General features: G+C 37.4%; 1 protein-coding gene across 1 annotated transcript in view; it reads right to left on the reverse strand.

Annotated features, from left to right (window-relative positions):
• The window catches only part of LOC122065473 (NADH dehydrogenase [ubiquinone] iron-sulfur protein 6, mitochondrial), a 13,224-nt gene extending 711 nt beyond the window's left edge, over nucleotides 1-12,513 (reverse strand). Inside the window, exon 1 of the mRNA XM_042629280.1 lies at nucleotides 12,244-12,513. Coding sequence (XP_042485214.1) covers nucleotides 12,244-12,393 — 150 coding nt within the window. The 5' untranslated portion in view covers nucleotides 12,394-12,513. The remainder of the gene's footprint in view (nucleotides 1-12,243) is intronic.
• Nucleotides 12,514-16,051: the final 3,538 nt, after the last annotated feature.

Raw genomic sequence — 16,051 nt, forward strand, 5'->3', positions numbered from 1 at the left:
GGGTGGGGAATGACTGAAATTCACTTCTGGGTAAATCCTATATTTTACATATCAGTGCTACGTAATGGTATGACTAGATCCAAAGAATCTTTCCGGCTTTCAAAATTTATTCCATCGACCATAGTAACTTTTTTTATTCGTCATTCATCAAACATTAACCATTCCATAGATAGAATGATAAAACAGATAAAGTGAATTCTATATTTTCTATGTAAAGATAGAATTATAAATAAATATTTTATCCTTATATAAAATAGATAAATAAATTATAATATTCTAACACAGAATATTAGAATAATAAAAATATAATTTTAATAGAATCTAAATATTATAAATAAAGGGAAAAAGATCCCTAACTGGCCACATGCCACTACGCCCAGACATAGGGGGTGGCAAAAAGACCACCCTGCCCCCCCCCTGGTTGGATGCCTGTGTGCCTCCCTAGTTGGTCACTACGCTGGAGCAATGGCCATGTGACCAGGTAGCGATCCCAGCCCATAAATAAAATATACATTTTATTGTAATAAAATGAAAAATGAAATAAAAAAAAAAGATCAAATAAAACTATTTTATTGTTATTTGGGGATAAAGCATAGGTAACCATTACAACCTGACCATAAAACAGGTAAGAAGTCTCTCCAACTTAAAAACAGGAAAAAGATGGACAAGAAGAAGCTCACAGGCATTCAAGGTGAATATATCATCAAATGCATTGTACCAGGTGAAAGCAGCACTTATCAACATAAATCAGTATCCATATAGGTTGGGAATACGGAACCCATCAGTTCAGAGAAGATACGAAAATAAAACAAAATCTTTGCCTTGTCGGGAATTCAAATTTCGATTTGAAATGGGAAGTTGGTGGCAAAGGTTGATACAGAGAACTTTTATGAATGACATCAATTGATTGAGAACTGGAGAAGGTATAAGTCACAACCACTGAAGGACAACCTATATGGTCAAATTTGGTACTGAGCCCTCTCATCATAAAATATTGATTATTGACTAGGACCACTGCAGCCTAAAAGGATATTTTACCAAACTTCAACTGGCAAGCTCCATGAACTGAGCATGGTCATTGAACCAGCCTGTTAGTAGAACAACAACTTAAGCCTTATCCCAACTGATGGGGACAGCTACATGGATCCTTACCTTCTAATCAGCTCTATTCTAAGCCATACATGACACAAGGCCTGAACTATGCATATCTTTCCTCACCACTTCTCCCGAGTCATTTTAGCTCCATCAATCTAAATCAAACCACTCCTCCGTATTGGAGCATCTAAAGACATCCGTTATACATGGCCATGCCACCTCAAACGACTTCTTCCCAACTACATGTATAAGAGCTACACTCCCAAATCCGCTCTAACTTGATCATTCATTACTTTATCCTTCTTAGTTTTACCACAAATCCGTCTCAACATTCTATTTTAATTCGCTGCATAATATCATCTATTTCTTCTTCTCTATTTATGATTGAGCCCAAATACCTAAAATAATTACTTTGCAGTATCTCCCCTCTCATCAACTCTCACCACCTCATTATCCGTCCTAGTGTAACTAGAGTTATATTCCATACACTCCATCTTCGTTTTACTATCTTAAAGCCTTTTGATTCCAAGGTTTATCTCTATAGTTCCAATATCATCGGCGAAAACATACACCAAGGGACCTGATCTTAAGTCTCAGGTTGAATCATCTATGATAAGCACAAACAAATAAGGACTTAAAGCTGATCTTTGATATAACCCAATTGTAATTGGGAATTCACTACCTCGACCCCTCCAACCATTATTACACTATTCACAACACCATCATACATATCTTTATCTATGTCCACATATTTACTTGAAACACGTTTCTCCTCTAGTAAATGCTAAATTAACTTTGTAGTGACTCTATCATATACTTTTTCTAGGTCAATAAAGACCACATGGAAATCCTTCTTGCAATCTCTAAATCTTTCCATGAATCTCCTAAGCAAGTAAATAGCTTTTGTCGTAAATCGTCCTGACATAAAACCAAATTGGTTTTTTGTAGTAATAGTTTCTTGTCTCATACGAGTTCCAATTATACTCTCCCATAATTTCATGGTATATGAATCGTTAGTTTTATGCCTATATAGTTATTATAGCTCTGAATATCACTATTATATTTACAAATCGGAACCACAATGCTTCTCTAATTGAACCAACCTATCACTACACTTGTAAAAAAAAGAGTAAACAGTCCAAAACAAACAATATGTGCCAATCTATTTTATATATGTGTGAGTCGAAGAGAGAGAGAGAGAGAGAGAGAGAGAGAGAGAGAGAGAGAGAGAGAGCGGCATCAAACTCTATTGAAGAATGCCATCTCCTTCTATTAACCTTCATTTAAAGATTAAAAAGCCAGGAGATAGGACCCATATTATTTATAAGGGAAAATTTTTCTCACTCCCCTATACTAACTCTGTATTTTACTCAAACTCCCAAACTCAAATTTTCTTTTCTGATTTTACCAAAAAAAAGTTAGTTTTCTGAATCCCTAAACTAACCCTGCTCACCTCCCTCTCCGACTCTGCATCTTCCCCCACATCTGACCCACCACTATCGCTCTCCCCTCCTTCCCCCTACGGTGAGCCAGATCTGCAACTCCCGCACCACTCCCTTCTTAACATCCCCCTCTCAGTCCCCACCCCTCCTAATGTAGAACTGTGATCCTAACCCCAGGCAGGATCTAAAATTCTGGCTGAATAGAGAAGATGTCCTCCAAAAGCTTGGTTCTAGCTCTCAAACACTCTCTCACAGCAAACAAATAAAAGGAAAATAAGAAAAGATAGAAAATTTAATGGAGGTTGAGAAGGGGAAAGAAGAACTCGTGAATGGGAATGTCACCCTTTGGTTTAGGCATCTCACCCAACTGCATCCCACAACACAACAGCATAAGCCATCTTTTTTTTTTTTTATCATTAATAAATTCGTGTTCAATGTTGTAGCCCCTTACAAACTTATATAGAAGACTCAAAACTTACTCAAACACTAAAAAGGAAAGGCCTAACCCAATCCATAACTAATTGGAAAACCTAAACTGATTAGAAAACTGAAATAACAAAAGAAATAGACTCAAAACAGGACTCTAACTAAATTAATGAATTAAATCCCGTTTTCCAACTTTCTACCCATATTTTAGGCCCATTAAAGTGGCTCATTACAAAGAAAACCCATGGGATCAAAGGCTTAACACATATATAACCCAACCTAAGACTTATTTACAATAAACTAAGCCCATTAAGTGACTTATCTGCATCACCTCCCTTTCCGATTTCTCAACGGAAGTTACTGCGGTTGAGTGGGAAGAAGCAAGGTAAGCAGGGGATGGGAACCCGACAAACCAGAACTTACTATAAATCCAAATTGAATTGAAAAGGATGTTGGTGTTTTCGATAAACCAAACAAAAAAAGGAGACATAGAACACCTGGTGAGAGACAGAGTAGAAGGCAACCAAACTACAGCGCACGCACAGCGTCAAGTAGGCACCCTGATGTGCTCCCCATTGTGAATGCTGGCCATTGACGATGAAGAATTTTGTTTTGGGTCCAGAAGCAGAACACTGGAGGAAAGGGGAGAGATGACAAAAAGAAGCTATGGTGGTGTGACGCCACCAAAGGGAAGGAGGGCGGGAGGGAGGGAAGGGAAGGGAAGCTTAGGGGAGCAAGGGTAGTTTAGGGATTTAAAATTATTAGGGAAGACAGAGAGATGAAAGTTTGGTTTTTTGAGGGAATCAGAAAAGAAACTTTCAGTAGAAGAGTTCGACTAAATACAAGGTAAGTATACGGGAGTGAGAAATTTTCCCTATTTCTAACATGAACAAATATTTAGATAAGAAATCAGTTATGGCCTCTTTTTTTTTTTTCGGGGGGTTAATGGAAAATATATTGAAGGAAAAGAAAACAAAACAATAGCCAAGCTGGCTAGTCAAGGGGAGGACCCCTATCAAAAGAAAACAAAATAACCATCAAACAATGATGGTTACCCATTTATGATTCAGACACAACAAAAATTCCATGTGAGCATTAATGTGACGAATGCAGAAACTGGGTCAATATTAAAGTGGTGGGAGCCATAAAAGCAGCGATTTTTTTTTTTTTTTTTTTTTTTCTTTTTTCTTTTGGTGGGGGATGGTTGGAAGTCTGTAAAAGCACTTCGCGTAACAGCTCTGCCAATACTGTAATACTGCAGCTCCTGTGACTTTGTACAGAAGAGTCTAGAGACCAATGCAGGGAGTCAAACCTATTATTAGAACCCAGGAAGAAACTTCAAAACAACACAAAAAAAGATTGAAGGTTGTGGCTTACTCAGCAATGGTGAACAATCATATTAATGAAGTGATCAATTATGCAGTTGAGTTTTTCACCAAGCAGTGCAGTTCGTAAAAGAGATAATGATGTATCAGAATCCCATTTGTTTTCATGTGGGAGGGTACCCTCCGAAGCCCGTGTGCAGTTTTGGGCGTTGGACGGGGTTATTATGGGAAACCTTTCGGATAGGGGGTGTTCAGGGAATTTTACAGGGGAATGCTACAGTAATATGGCTGGCGTTGTGGAAAACTCATACCCTATTTTCATTTATAAATAAAATAAATTCAAGTAGATGAAATGTAGTGCTAATCCCAACCAGTGAAGTCTAATGAGAGATCAGTTTGTGACAGCAGGATCACAGGGAAAAGAATAAGAACCAAGTTAGGAGAAAATTGAATAACTCAACCAGAACAAATCTAATGTGCATAAAACTATTGTTGACTGCTCTAATCAGTCAATATAACAGATCCACAAAAGAAGATTTAAATCTAAGGGTCAAATTTAAAGATATGGAAGTTCCCTTCTTGAAATAGGACACTGAAAATCGAAGAAACTTAAATCGATAGCAGGGATTTTAGACCACAATTCAGTATTTGATTAGGGAAATATTCAAGGACTAGTTAGCAAATTGAAAATCAGAAAAAAGAAGCATCATCTCAGATTCAAAAAACCCTTTAGGAAGTTGAATGCAAGTAGGATTCTTTAAATCGACCTGAAAACTTAATGTTATAACAGAAACTGAAACCTATTTATCAGGGGAGCAAATTGATGGAATGATTCAGCAAGATATTCAGCATTCAAGTCCTGAATAGGATTCAAACAAATCCCAACTTGAAACTGGAAATTAGCAGAACTGCACTGTAAGATAGGTATAAAACTCACCTGAAATCTGAAGAATAAAAAGATAGAAATAGAGATACGATCTAGAATCCCACCTGATCCGCAGGGTTGGAATCTCACCAAATCCTAACCTAGAATCCTACCAGGATATACTACCGAATCTAACAGCGATAGTTGTCACTGCGACAAGGCAACACAAGGTGGTGGCCAGGTGCTTAGTGCTTTGTTGCCTAGGCGCCTACGTAAAACTGGTGGTATATGTGTAAACTGTGATATTAGGGGACTCTACCTTTATGAAGTTGAAGATGAAAGTAAATATCTCACGCTGCCAGACTCTACCCTTTCTACCAAAAGGAATTCAAGTCTCTGTCTGCCCAGTGACCAAGCCATGTTCTTCTCCTCATCCCCCTCCTGGCAGTGACAGTGCTGCTGCAGCTTCTTTCTTTCTTTTTCGTTCTTTTTTCTTGTTCTATTTCTTCTTTTCCAGGTTTCCAGCTGCTGCTGCTGCTTTTCTGCAACTCCGTCAGACAGAGTTACCCAAGCATCTGGAAGAAGTACAAAAGGGAAAAAGGAGAAACAGAAACCAGAAACAGGTGGAGAAGAGATGTAGACAAGCTAAACCCCAAACAGTATAACCGCAAGAAGAAGAACCAGGCCCTCCAATAAGCCATGCTTTTTCTACTGGAAATTCTTTTGGTTCAGGCCAGACCAGCCTAGGTCTGGGTATTATTGGTTCACTAAAAACCAGAATCGTGGGGTCCATATTGTAGTAGCACAATATAAGTCAGTTTGGTTTCTATTACGTTATTTTGTAGTATGGTAGTATCTTTAGTTTCTTTCTATTAGTTACTTGTTGTTCTAGGATCTACTACCACATTCTATCAACCTCAGCTTCAGTCAAATCCAATGGCTGGAACTCCTTTGAGTTTGTAATCAGCCCTATTTTCTAATTTCAGAACTGTGGTGTTATTCGGCGTTGGATAGCGGATTCTCCTCAGTATTCTCCTCTTCGTCTTCAAATTCCTTCTTTCTTCTTCGACTTTTATGTCTTTCTTTTGTTTTCTACCTCTCTTTTTTTTTTTTAAAAAAACATATAATGATAAAATGCATGGCGGTGTAGCTAAATAGTGTATACTATCTAAAAAAATGCCAGAAAAATCCATCAAAAAAATTTAATAAAATCAAGATGTGCTAACAATAAGGCATTCACAGACCCAGGTGTTTGAAAAATGCCTTGTCACCTAGGTGACGCCTGGAAAACTATGCTCACAGAAATTAAACACTCTTGAATCCACAAAAGAGTTAACTGAATCCCATAAATGCAAACCTGAATCCACAGACCAAAACAGAAAATATGCTTTCTTCGTTCATGTAAATTGATGGAGGTTGTTAGGCCATTACATGTATTAATATAATGCAGAAAAAAACTTACAAGAAACAAACCAAAACTGATTCTAACACATCCCCATCGACCAGCCAGTTAGGTGAATTCTAGGCGAACACCACACTTAATTAAATAAGGGACCACAACTGAAAAAAGAAAAATAAAAAATAAAAATAAAAATTGAGTAGTTTCTATTTTCAGTTTATAGTTAGTTTAGGAAACCTCCCATACAATTTGTTATTGGGAGATTGGGTCAACCTTTGTTTCTATTTATATTTACTGATTTGAGTCATTATAAAGTAATGTAGGCCAATGGCCACAAACAATTTGAGTCTTTATAAAGTTATGTAGGCCTATGGCCAAACCCAACGATTGAATTATTTAGCTCATGATAGTGTCTCCATGAATGGATTGATTTATTTTATCGTGATAGTGTCTCTATGAATGGATTAATTTTAGTTTATCGTGACTGGTGTGGTTGTCGCTTCTCTCTCTGCCGCAAACCCTACAACTTATCCTCTCACAGCCCCTTATCTCCCCCCCTTCCCTACTAGATCGAGTTCTTCTCTTCCATGATCCATCGATCTAAAAACCATCACCAGCAGATCATCTCTCTGACCTGCATTAATTAGTATCAGAACCTACCCTAATCTGGCCATGGATACCTTCACTTTCCAAGCTAGAGTTTGTTTTCCCAATAGAAATATTTCTTCCCTATTCATGGTTGAAGGGCTCGGTGGAAGTTCAGTTTCAAAATCAGTGGTAGATATGTTGTCAACAACTAGTGAATACATCATTAATTCTGATGATGATTTTTTATTGAATTCTCTACTTGGTCTTATTTTGATGGGGCACAAAATCGCATGTTTCCTTCTCCTAAACATCCCATTTTTTGTGGGTCAATCATGGCTTGAAGCTTGACAAGGTTTCTTGATCCTGAAGCAAATTTACATACATTAAAGCCCTCTCATCCCCACCAAACTATTGTCTTGAAGGCTGCAACATGATACTCTATAAAGTCGATTGAATAAACATCAACAGTGCAGCACAAAAGTAGTTGGAAGAGGTTCAAACGAGATAAAGAACTTGCTGTTTCTACTGACCTTACTGATGAAGTTCTCCCTTTGAGCAGAAAACGAGCTTGTGAAAGATCCTATTGCGACGAAAGTTGTTCCATATCATGAGTTTGTTCTTCCCCACAACTCTCAAGACACAAATACAACATCAAACTTCATATTTTGGATTTCGTTCGAGTTGCAGATAAGGAACCACAAGCACCCAGTATGGTGTTCATATTCTTACCAACAACAACAAACACAACCTTATCCCAACTTAATGGGGTTGGCTACAAGGATCCGTGCACACAAATAGGGAACAAAAAAAGCTGAGATCCAAACATAAAAGGAAAAAAGGACACAACAAAAGGAAATAAGAAATGATACCGGAGCATGAAATAGAGATGAAAGTAAGAGGAAACAGGCACAGCTCAGCAAGCCAGGAAAAACTCAGCTAAATGAATCCTTGCCCTCCAATTTTGCACTTGACTGGGTGGACAGTTGAACTGAAGACAACTTCAATTCGCCCGGCCAGCAGGCGGGTGGCGTGCTTGTCTTGTGTGACAACGCTACAGAGCGAGTGGCTCTTCCAGGCGGGCAGCTGTTAACAACAACACTCTAGAGAAAGTGGCGTTTTCGTGTAACATGCTATGGTCATACTTGGTCAAGACCAAGGCTTTGCATTTCATTCCTCACAACTTCTCCTATGGTCATTTTAGGCCTACCCCAAGATCTTTTAGCTCCTTCAATCATACTCAATCACTCATCTTTATTGGGGTGTCCCTAGGCTTCCTTTGAACATGTCCATACCACCTCAAGAGGCTTTCTCGAAGCAACTCCCAAATCATCTTTAATAAGTTCATTCTTTATTTTATCCTTCCTATTTTTGCCGCACATCCATCGTAACATCCTCCTCTCTGCTACACATAGCTTCTCTATATGACACTTCTTTACTGCCCAACATTCCACCCCATACATCATAGCCGGCAATATAATAGTCATATAGAATTTTCCTCCAAGCTTTAAAGGTATGCGTCGGTCACACAACACACCAGTCGCTCCTCTCCACTTCATCCATCCCGCTTTCATTCCCTATGAAACATCATCTTCTATGTCACCTCATTTATTTGTGATTGACCCCAGATACCTAAATGAGTCACTTTGCGGTATCTCTCTCTCCTCACCGTGTCATTATCTACCATAGTGTGACTCAAGTTACACATCATATACTTCGTCTTCTATCTATTAATCTTAAATCATCTTGTCTTCAAGGTTCATATCCAAAGCTCTAACTTTGCGCTAATCCCTGCTTTTTCCTCATCCACCAAAATGATATCATCAACGAAGAGTATACACCACGGAACCTCGTCTCATATGCTCTGGGTTAGCTCATCCATGACAAGTGCAAACAAATAAGGGTTCAAGGTCGATCCCTGGTGTAGCCTAATTATAATTGGGAATTCTTTACCCTAACCTCTCACAGATCTCACACTAGTAACCACACCTTCATACATATCTTTGATTAAATCCATATATTAACTTGACCCCCTTTTCTTCACAAGAACATGTTGGATTAGATCTTTATGGACTTTGTCAATGGCTTTTTCCAGGTTAATATAGACAGTATGCAGATCCTTCTTGCTAGCTCTATATCCTTCCATAAGCCTCTTCAATAGATAAATAGCTTTTATCGTGGATCTACCTGGCATAAAGCCAAATTGGTTCCCCGAGATATGAGTCTCTCTTCCCAAACAGGCCTTAAATAACCTTCTCTCGTAATTTCATAGTATAACTAATTAGCTTAAACTTCTTCTATCTTATTGTAGCTCTGAATATCACCTTTATTTTTCTAGATTGGAACAACAATGATTCTCCTCCATTCGTTTGGCATTTTCCTTTTATTCATAATCTTGTTAAAAAGATTGGTTAACTAGTACCCCCGTTACCGTGTTACTATTCATGCCAAATTTTGTTTGCATTTATTTCCTTTTTCTTATGATGATATTGTAATAGTTGTGCTCAATTAGGTTATAAATCCAGTCTTACTTAGATAAGTTTCATTTTCGTTAGTTTAGTTTTTGATTTGTTTCTATTCTTGAGTAGTTTCTATTTTCAGTTTTATAGTCAGTTTAGGGAACGTCCCATACAGTTGACAAATGAGAGGTTAGGTCAATCTTTGTTTCTATTTTCATACAGTTATGTAGGCTTATGGCCAAACCCAATGATTGAATGAACAGATTGATAAACTATACCATGAAAGGGATTTACATCTCAAGGATACAAAAAGATAAGAACCCCCCACCCCCTTCAGATTGATAAAGTAATTGTCTTACTAAGATTCAAGGAATGGGTTTACACACACACACACACACAAAAATGAAGAGGATAGCTAGGAATCTTCCTAATCTTTAATTGCAAGAAAAATTCCACTGCACAGTATACAGGGCCTAGATCAGAAAATAAAACAAAGGAACTACCTAGCAAAAGAAGGATACACATGGAAACATTGCTGCCCCTAAATTGCTAATAACTGCAATCACATAGTGTGAATTTTCATCCACGTCTAGTTCAAACAGCTACCGGTGAACAAGCAACTCTTTAACTTTCACCGCTATACATCAGAAGTATGTGTCCGATTTTGCAAATTCAACAATTTTGGCATTCTTTCCTGCCAAGCATAGTTCTAAATCTAGGAAATTTCGAACGAAATTTTGCAAGTTTCAATGGTTTCGAGTCTTTCGACCCACCCCAAGATGACCAAGTTTCGATGGTTTCAACCCTAACTTCTGAAAATTTCGGAAATTTTTATCCAAATATCCCAGGAAAAATACCTGGTTTCGACCAGGTTTCTGAAATTTTGACCTAAATTTCATAGAACCATGCTCCCAAGTAAGTGCACCTTTTAAAACATACTCACTACAGCTGCTTAATAGTCTGACAGAAATAAACTCTATACACGTCCAATAAAATCATCTCTTTTAGCATCATCTGAATCTCAGTGAAGAACTAAATAACATTTTTCCCAATTCCCTTTACAACTCTGAAAAATGAGAGAACCAAAATTTTTCCCACAAGATTACCTATGTAGAAGATTTTTGACAAACTAAACAGCACTGATGCATGGAATATTTTCCCATAGACAAACAATCAGCCCACGTAATATAACATGGCAGTGCAGGTATGGACTCGGTTTACTCTTTTTAAGACTTTTGGATTATGGCCAGAGATCCATGAGACAAACTCATATTTCAAATGCCTAGAACACAAAGAGAGCACCTCAACAGCAAGATACGTACATAAATATATGCATGCGAGTTATGTTCAAAAAATGACTGGGAGTAGAAATAGAAAGGGAAGGGTCAACACGTTTCACAATACCAACCACAAAAAATGTTTGACCTAACCTACCCAACCAAGCATGTGACAGGGTTGCCAGTTTGGCATAGTTGCCAAGGTGTAAGGAGACCCAAAGTGATGGAGCAGGGTAAAAAATCAAGGTGACACCAACAAGGCGCCTGAGGACCACCTAGGCAACCAAGGCACCAGTCCAGATTGAGCTGCAAGGACACCTAGCCAACACCTTGACAAACTTGCTACAAGGAATCCAGGGGCAATGGCCCAGGGATTTTGCACACCAAACACAAGTATAACCTATAACCACAAGGGCTAAGGAATAGTCTATTTGCATAACAGATTTTGAAAATCAGGGGAAATAAAGTTTTCACAAGGAACTCTAACAATTGGACATTCGTAGCCTAATGAATTTCAGGGACGTTTATGAGGAAAAGCTCTTTTCCGTTGGATAGTCAACTAGTAGAAAAGGTGCTTGCTGTTCCAAAAGCGGCATGGCATAGTAGAATTTGAAAGCAATAATCTCTCCTCCTTATATCTTAGCACAATGTGGTTACGACAGGAACATCAACATGATGGTGGTGATCAAAGGGAAGCAAATTGTACAGTAGGGACTTATCCTTGGCACGTTGGAGGATAAATCCAACCAGCCAAAAATGAGGAAAAAGTGAAATTAATCTCAATGCTCAAGCACTTCCTCTGGCGACCAATCTAATACTATAAGAATTCTGGGGACGCAAAAGGGGAATATCAGCTAGGTTCAGCACAAGCATTTGGTTCGATATGTCATAATAAGCAGCAGTAAAAGATTTTGTTTCAAGGATTAATTTTGTCAAAAATCCTTAATTTATCTAACAATTAACTGACTTGTCATATGAGGAAAAATGTAGTCCGTGTAGGTTTTCATCTCGATTTAACCACAACAAGCACAAACAGCAGGAATATCATAGGGACTTCCGTATTGTCAGCCTTCTGACAGTGATTAACCAATCCAACATTCATCCTCACACATTAAGGGTCACTGCTCAAAGCATTTTAAAAAGAAAATTTGCGTTTTCATTCGCTCCTTTCACAAAATTTAAAATAACAAGAGACCAAATCCGTGTTAACAGAGATGAATCAAGGGCTTCTTTTAAGCCAGTAGAGAAATATCAAATCAAATCAAATCAATTTTTTTTTTTTTTTAACAAGATCAAATCAAATTAACTAAGTCAAATTCAAGGCAATCCCGTTTTACAGAAATGGATCAAATGCTAATTTTGAGTAGTACCTGCATCCATTTAGCGGTGTGACTGGTGATGATTTCACTGCTGACGAGACTGAAACTTCTGGCGTTAGACGATAAAGGTGACCGTCCCTTTAGGGTTTTCAGGATATTTGACGCCATAACGAGCCCTTGTCTTCTTGCTCCTGCCGCCATTGAGACACAGAGAAACAGAGAGAGCTAGAGAGAGATTTTCTGGTCGTCGGTGTCGCAGAGGAAGAAACCTTTTTTCCCGATGATGAATGTCCCAGAAGGAGAGGTTGAAAGTCGAAGCATTGGGGAACCTTATTGAACTTTCGTGCGCTCTATTTTAAGAACCGTCGATTTAGAATCTTTTTGTTGAATGGCATTATAAGTGGAGAAAATTACATGATTACCCACTTTTGAGTTTCCTTTTACAAAATTACCCACCAAAAGTTTTGGTTAACAAAAATACCCAAAATTAGATTTGGGTTTACAAAACTACCCAGACAAAGTTTTAGTTAACAAAAATACCCAAAATCCGGTTTGGGTTTACAAAACTATCCAAAATAGTGATTCTTCATCTTCCACATATGAACATGTACTTTTTTATTACTAAAACTTTGAGTGGGTAGTTTTGTAAACCCAAGCTCAATTTTGGGTATTTTTGTTAACTAAAACTTTAAGTGAGTAATTTTGTAAATGGGAACCTAATTTTGGGTAATTTTGTTACCTGAAACTTTTGATGGGTAATTTTGTAAAGAGAAACCCAAAAGTGGGTAATCATGTAATTTTCCCTTACAAGTGTGAGACCTAAGCCATGACTGTCACATCGGCTGATGATTTGGAATTCTTATTTAATAACTAATGATTTAATTGTTTTGGTAAACATGATTGGTCCAGTTGAATGATAAAGTTGAAAATCATAACATGTTTTGTTACAGGATTATAGCACAGCCCTTTAATCTTTGCCCATTCTTCAATCATGCCATGCCAACCAAATAATTGCTTGAATTCAAATATAATAGATGGGTAAGTGGTAGCAGATCGTACGTTCCGCGAGCTTATTTATCCGCATTTCTTATATTAATCGTACGTATGGCATCAAGGGTAATCTGAGTCATTAACTGATTTTAACTAAATTTTATGGTAACCGGTTCCTGCTTTTGTGGTGAGAGTTTTATGGCATTCCCGGTTGCTACGAATTAAATGTGAATCCTCCTTTCCCAACTCTGTCTCTCCCACTCCATAGAGGTCCATTAAATTAATTTTTAACGAGATTGTTGGATGCAGTAAGGAATGCTTTCCAGATTCACTCCTCATCAATGCCAAGATTGAATGAGTCTTCCAACAAATTTACTCTGTCATTACCAGCATCATTAATGGAGTTGCTGATGAAGCTCGTCTCTTCTTGAGTCTAGAAAATCCAGTAGATCACATAACCACTGAAAAATCTTACTTGGAAGAAAGGGGCATCTGGGTTCTATTGTTGTTCCAAAAACTATTGCAAACCTAACCAAACTATCATAATTACAAAGATTACATCTGAGATCTAATAAGAATCTCCCAAATTAGACCATCCATAATTTTGGAATACTACATATTCCATCGTAGTCATCATCTCCTAAAGACCAAACAAAGATCAAAGAGTAAACCAGTCATTCGCACGTTGAAAAAGAACGGGAGAAGACAAAACTAAAATCTCATAATAGTGAAGAAACCCATAACAATTAGAAGCAGAAAATTAAAGAGGATAATCAAAAGCGACAGATTAGGGGAAAAAAACTCAATTGATGAGGCGGGAAGATGGAGGGGAGAGAAGATGGGAAAGGGTGTTGCCAGTTCACGACAGGGAGGAGAGGGCAAGGGAGCCAATTTTAGGTTAACAATTCAATGGCAAAGATTGGATGAGATGAGATCAACGGTTCTTAGTTGAAGAACGTTCTCCCAACTTATTTATATGTACGTACTGCGACCTTTTTGCCATAATAGATATTTCACCAAATCTTCTTTTATGGCTTCTGCACTCCATAAACCAGAAGGGTTCTTACCCCCAAATCAGGTGGAGAGCAAGATCACAGAGAGAATGAGAGGACCAATTGAACGATAGAACAATAATCATTTTGTTTCTAGGCTAAATTTCTATCCAAAAATATTTTTTTCTATTTTTACTTTTGGCCATCTAGGCCACATTTCTGAGAAAAAAACGTATTTGATAACATGTAATAATTTCTATTTCTGGGTTAGAAAAATAATAGAAATGTGTTTGTTAAGTACATATCATACTATCATATTATACTATAAACTATACTATACTATACTATTATATAAAAGCATGAAATGGCAAATCTTTCACTTAACTACTCTACCCTTCTTTTTTAATTAAATACCATATTTCCTTCAATAATCTCTCTTCATTTTTATAAAAGAATTTAATCTTTACCAACCATTAAATAGAATCAAAGAGAGTTAAGAAGAGAGAATTTAGGAACGTGAGGTGGTTGCCTCTCATTCTCTCGCTCAACATAAGATTACTCGTGTAGGAAATTAATGAAAATATGATGAACGTGCAATTTTTGTCTACACAAACAAACTAACAGAAAAAAAAAAAAAAATTTATTCCATCACACTTGCATTTTCACGTGTGCTTTTACTAGTTAATTTATGAGTATGAAACTTATATAAATTTATAAAATGTTATTTAATACCCAAAATTTTGAAATACGCGGTGGTGGTTGTGGTGTGGCGGTAGAGGTGGAAGTGGTGGCACTGGTTGTAGAGGTGGTGGTCGTGGCAACAGAGTGGTGGTGGTGGTGGTGGTGATGGCAATAAAGGAGGAGGTGGTGGTGGTGATGGTGCGATGGTGGTGCTAGGTGGTGGTGGGGCAGTAGTTGAAATTGCATTAAAGGCATTTTATTTTTAACATGAAATTACTTTTTTCGCATCATATTAACTATGTACTTATAAAAATGAACCCCCTATTTCTCTTTTATATTTCTCAGATAGGGAAGTTCCTAAAAGATGCTTTTCTTTTTTCTTTTTTCTTTTTTTTTTCTATTTCCTAACAACCTCTTGGTCTTGATTCATTCCGAGTAACAAAAAAAATTAAATAAATAAACCAGCGTTAGTAAGAATTTCTGTTCTTTTTTTATTCTTAAGAACAAAAAATAAAAAAATAGAGAAACAAAATAGTCATCATGCAAGCCAAGCGACCTTTTCTGTGACCTCTTCCAACCACCCTACCTTCCCAAAAACTTCTTCAAATCAGCCCCATTTGCTGCCAAACTTTGTCCATCATAACATACCCTTACATAAAACCTTGTTTTAGTCCCAAATCCATACGCAACCAGTAGTATCCACTGTTCTGTCCGAGATTGACATAAACCCTACTCGGAGGACTTCTGATGTCTCTTCCTAATTGACTCTTTTTCCTAATGGATGAAACCGTGAAGAACAGAGTTGAAAATCCTAACCGAATTTAACAAAAAATAAACCCTAACCAAATAGAGAGATGCTCTCCTACTACCTCATATCTTGTTCCAGGCAGAAGAGCGAAAGAGAGATGAGAGCATGAGTTGAGAGGAATGAGGATGGTTTGTCTTCCACGTTTACCTATTTCTTTTTCAAGATGACAGATTATTATGTTGCCCATCAGAAGAGGTGGTGGTCATCACACACTAATTAAACACCAGCACAAAATAGGGGAGAATGAAGTTTCAATTTCGAAATTGAAAAGGCTTCCCACCAATTCAGAATTTCGGATAAACTTGATTTCTATTTCACTAAAATAACTTACAAAAATTAAACCAAACCAATTTTAAAATGGAAATCACCACATGAAATGAAATTGAAC

Source organism: Macadamia integrifolia, unplaced genomic scaffold (assembly GCF_013358625.1).
Source record: "Macadamia integrifolia cultivar HAES 741 unplaced genomic scaffold, SCU_Mint_v3 scaffold2029, whole genome shotgun sequence".
Classification (NCBI taxonomy): domain Eukaryota; kingdom Viridiplantae; phylum Streptophyta; class Magnoliopsida; order Proteales; family Proteaceae; genus Macadamia; species Macadamia integrifolia.